The 5,048-nt window shown below is 39.1% G+C and overlaps 1 protein-coding gene across 1 annotated transcript; it reads left to right on the forward strand.

Moving 5' to 3' along the window:
• The first annotated feature begins 4,383 nt into the window (after nucleotides 1-4,383).
• LOC107785837 (putative mitochondrial protein AtMg00240) lies at nucleotides 4,384-4,812 on the forward strand. Its single transcript, XM_016607225.1, has one exon. It carries the CDS (start codon nucleotides 4,384-4,386, stop codon nucleotides 4,810-4,812), a length of 429 nt encoding a protein of 142 aa, XP_016462711.1.
• Nucleotides 4,813-5,048: the final 236 nt, after the last annotated feature.

The raw sequence follows: 5,048 nt of genomic DNA on the forward strand, positions 1-5,048 counted from the left end.
AAGGAACCATCTTTATTTCTCACAAACAACACAGGTGCTCCCTATGGTGACGTACTAGGTCTGATAAAGCCTTTTTCAAGCAAGTCCTTTAGTTGTTCTTTCAACACTTTCAGCTCTACGGGGGCCATTCTATAGAGAGGAATAGATATTGGGTGAGTATTTGGTAGTAGGTCAATAGCAAACTCAATTTCTCGCTTTGGCAGGAGACCCGAAAGCTCATCAGGAAAAACATCGGGAAACTCATTCACCATAGGGATAGACTGAATGGTTAGTGACTCCACTTCCATATCCTGAACCCGAACTAAGTGATAAATACAGCCCTTATTGATCATCTTCCTTGCCTTGAGATAGGAAATGAATCTTCCTCTCGGCGATGTTGTATTACCTTTCCACTCCAAAACAGGCTCCCTTGGAAATTGAAATCGGACTATCTTTGCTATACAATCAACATTGGCATGACAAGAAGCCAACCAATCCATACTCATAATAACATCAAATTCTACCATATCTAACATTAGATCTTCTATGGTAGATTGACCACGAACTACTATTATACAACCCCTATATACCCACTTAGCTATCACTGAGTCCCCAACAGGTGTACACACCTCAAAAGGTTTAACCAAGTCAGGTGTTATTCCAAACTTACTAGCAACCAACAGACTAACGTATGATAAGGTGGAACATAGGTCAATCACTGCACATACATCATATGAGAAGACTGATAATATGCCTGTAACAACATCAGGCGATGACTCCTGATCATGTCGCCCTGCTAACGTATAGATGCGATTTTGAAGACCGCTGGAACTATTCATTCCACCTCTACCTCTACCACGACTTATTGGTGCTTGTGGACCTTGCCCATGGGGCGTACTGATGATGACGAACCAACTATAGATCCCGCTGGCTGAGCTATGCTTGCATCACCTCTCGTCGGACAATCTTTCATAATGTGGCCCGAATAACCACAAGTATAACAAACACCTAATCCCATACGGTACTGCGCGGTATGCTGCTTACCACATTGAGCACATCGTGGCAAGGGTGGCCTCATCTGATTTGACTCACCCGTATACTAAGAACCTGAGGCCCTGAAATTATGACCAGACCCTAAATATAAGGAATGATCAAATCTCTTACCGCCAAACTAAGGGGGCGCGCTAGGCAATGGTTGGGCTAGATACCTCGGGTACTGCTACCTCTGACTACCTCGAAACTTACCAGAAGGACCCGAAGACCTTTCTCTCTTATTTTAGTCCCTATCATGCTCACGATCGACCCTCTGTTTCTATTTACGCTCTTCTACACCCTGAGCGTATGCTTGAATACGAGAAATATCCATGTCTGGCTGAAGTGAGACCGACATACAATCGTTAAGCAAGTGAGGCTCTAATCCCATCACGAACCGGTGAACCCGATCCTCCATCTTAGATACAATAGTGGTAGCATACCTAGCCAATGAATCAAACTGAAGACTATACTCCCGAACACTCATGTTACCCTACCAAAGGGTCAAGAACCTATTAACTCTGGCCCGTATAAACTCTAGTGGTAGATAATGATGAAGAAAAGCCTCTGTAAATTCCTGCCATACTGTTGGAGGGGCATCCTAATTTCTGGATAATTCCCAAGACTTGTACCAATTAATTGCAATATCTCGGAGTCTATAGGAAGCTAACTCAACTGACTCAGTCGTAGTGGCCTTCATTACCCTTAATGTCCTCTGCATTCTATCAATAAATACTTGAGGGCCCTCGTTTGGATCTATTCCAGTAAATATCAGAGGGTCTAAATTAATAAAGTCACGAACCCTCGTACTCACGGACCTATCTGCATGACCAATACCTACTTCCTGAAGCCGAGCCTGTGAGGTAACTAATTGGGTCAATAACTGAATAGCATCTCTCATCTCCTGACCCGATGTATCTGGCTGAGGTGTTAAATGTACAGGGGCGCACGCTAGAGTTGGTTCCCCTAAGAGCTCTTCTGGAAAGGGCAAGATATGTGCAGTTTGAGATGGAACCTCACTATGAGACTCTCCCCGAGCCCTAATAACTCGTGGCACTCGACTAGTAGTCTCACTAGCCACAGACATTCCCTTCTGGGCGATTGTACTCTTTGGAGGCACCGATGAAAATATAACATATCGTTACGAACATGAATTCTTGTATCGTACGATCTGAGATAAAAAGAGAGGATAACATATTATATGTCTTGTAGCTTCCTATTTATAAGTGTGGTGCAAAACACACCCATAAACAAGACTCTGCTAGACACGGTCTGTAGACAACCCTAGGACAGAACTGCTCTGATACCATTTTTGTCACGATCCAAACCGATGGGCCATGACGGGTGCCTGAGTCTTACCTGTCAAACACCCCTAAGCATGCGTCTAAGATATGAACCTAAATTACATCTACTGAATTATGAAAATAACATACGTGAAGGAAACCTGCCAATAAGGCATATGTACGTATATATGCAGAATACAGTGGGCAAGCCAGCAAGGCTGCTTTAGACAACTATACATCCAAAACTAAAAGCCGACAAGGCCACATACAACCCAACTAGACATACTGTCTACAGACCTCTAATAGAAACATAACTGTACAAAGACGGGACTGAACCACGTCATATCCATATATATGTATACAAACGTATCATACCAAAATCAAAAGTAGCTCCAGATCAAGTGGAGCACGCCAACTCTCGCTGATCATGGATCCTAAGAAGGGGGACCGTCAGCTTGCCTACCTGCACCTGCGGGCATGAAACGCAAGCCCCGTGAAATAGGGCGTCAGTACAAAAAATGTACTGAGTATGTAAGACATGAAAATTAGTACGTTAAAGACATAGATGAAACATGGAATAAAGAGACACATCCTTAAATCTGAATAACTTTGTAAATTCTGAAACAAATATAATGTCATGCACGTGCGTATGAATGTTGTGTCATGCACAGGTAAGGGTGTACATAATATCATCAAGCCACTGAGGGCATCCCATCATATCGTCTCGGCCATTGTGGATAACATCATCAACATATACCAGCTGATCAGGTGGTGGTATGTATATAATGCCATAACCTTTTCCCAAATCCCATATACATATATTTACATATATATGCATATATAACGCCATCTATTCATGGGTCAATGCACATGTATAAATGGGTGAAATGCATGAAAAATACGTAGAAATCTCAATATTCCTTTCGGATAAACTTTTTCAACTGCATATTATTTCGAGACCCATGAACAGAAAATAATAATAATTCACATGGGAAAATCAAGAATATAGACACCCCTAGTATTTCTATGAATAGAGTAATTTATGAAAACTGTGCATTTGCTCATTTCTTCAGTATAATTTGGACCATGACAAACGAAAGAAGGGATGGTCTTAACATACCTGGAGTAGGGAAAATCCATATAATATTCCATTGAAAACCTTCGTGGATTGAACTTAGAACCCAAAAATCAAATTAAGCTTCTGCGTTTTGAAATTGATGAATGAAATCAGCTTCTGTTCTTGGCGTTGAAGTGTTTGAACGTTGGAGCTTCTGTTCTTGACTTTGAAGTGTTCAAACAAAGAAAGGAAAAGTTTTTGCTTTAGGAGTTACTAGCGTTACTTTGCTCCTTATCCAAAATGAATTAGGACACACTTCTTTAGTTGTTTAATTCAATTGCATAGCCACCTAGGATATTTAATTACTTAGTCACTTTATGTGGTAAGCTAGTGTTGCCACATGTCTTTGATGTATAATTAATTAAGTTTTATCCACTTATTAGTTAACTGGATAATGTCTTGTTATCTGATAATTAATTAGTTACCCATATAATTTAAAAATTGCCACAAATTACTTAAAATTCTACTTATTTTTAATACACTTCATATTCATATTGTTAAAAGTGCGTTTTAAATGGTTTTATTGATGAGGACTTCTACGCTAAACAACCTCCTGGATTTGAAAACTAACAGTTTCCTTACCATGTGTTTAAGTTGGCTAAGGCTCTCTATATATTAAAACAAGCGCCTAGAGCATAGTATGAAAGACTAAGTTCATTTCTAGTTAGTCATGGTTTCTCAAGAGGTAAGATCAACACAACTCTCTTTATCAAAAGGTCATCATTAGGTAACCTTATTATTCAAATTTATTTTGACAATATTATCTTTGGAAGTGCTAACCCTGTCTTATGCAAGGAATTCTCACACTCATGCAAAGCGAGTTCGAAATGAACATGATGGGATAACTAAAGTTTTTCCTTGGAATTCATATTCAACAATCAGACAAAGGTATCTTCATACGTAAGACGAAGTACACGAAAGAACTGATATAAAAATTTTGAATGACCAAACGCAAAGGCGCTTGGAACTCTCATGACTCCAGCCACATCCCTTGACAAAGATGAGGAAGGAACGGTGGATGAATCAAAATATCGTGGAATGATCGGATTTCTACTTTATTTAACTGCTAGTCGACCTGACATAATGTTTAGTGTGTGTAGATGTGTCAGGTTCCAATTAGCTCCTAAAGAGTCTCACTTAACTGCAGTCAAACAAATTATCAGATATCTCATTGAGACTACATCACATGGATTATGGTATTCACGTCTTAACAACTTTAAGCTTGAAGGTTTTTTAGTTGTAGATCTTGCAAGAGATAAAGATAAAAGGAAAAGCAAAGTGAAACATGTCAATTATAACTCATCTCCTGCAATAGTAAGAAATAGGGATCAGTCGCATTATCTACAACTGAAGCTGAATACATTGCTAACAGATAATGTTGTGCTCAACTACTCTGGATAACTCACCAACTAAGTGATTATGATCTTTCCTTTAATCCTGTTCAACTTTTCTGTGATAATTCTAGTGTTATTTGCTTGTCAAAAAATCCAATGCATCATTTTAAGGCAAAGCATATAGATATCAAGCATCATTTTATTAGAGATCATGTTCATAAAGGGTGACATTGAATTATCATTTTTTAGTACTAATAATTAATTAGCTGATATTTTCAGTAAGCCTCTTTTAGAAGAAAGATT

This window comes from Nicotiana tabacum, chromosome 1, assembly GCF_000715075.1.
Source record: "Nicotiana tabacum cultivar K326 chromosome 1, ASM71507v2, whole genome shotgun sequence".
Classification (NCBI taxonomy): Eukaryota; Viridiplantae; Streptophyta; class Magnoliopsida; order Solanales; family Solanaceae; genus Nicotiana; species Nicotiana tabacum.

Bases quoted from the DNA above. Each gene is read 5' to 3' on its own strand.
- LOC107785837 (XM_016607225.1), top strand. From the start codon at position 4,384: ATGACTCCAGCCACATCCCTTGACAAAGATGAGGAAGGAACGGTGGAT.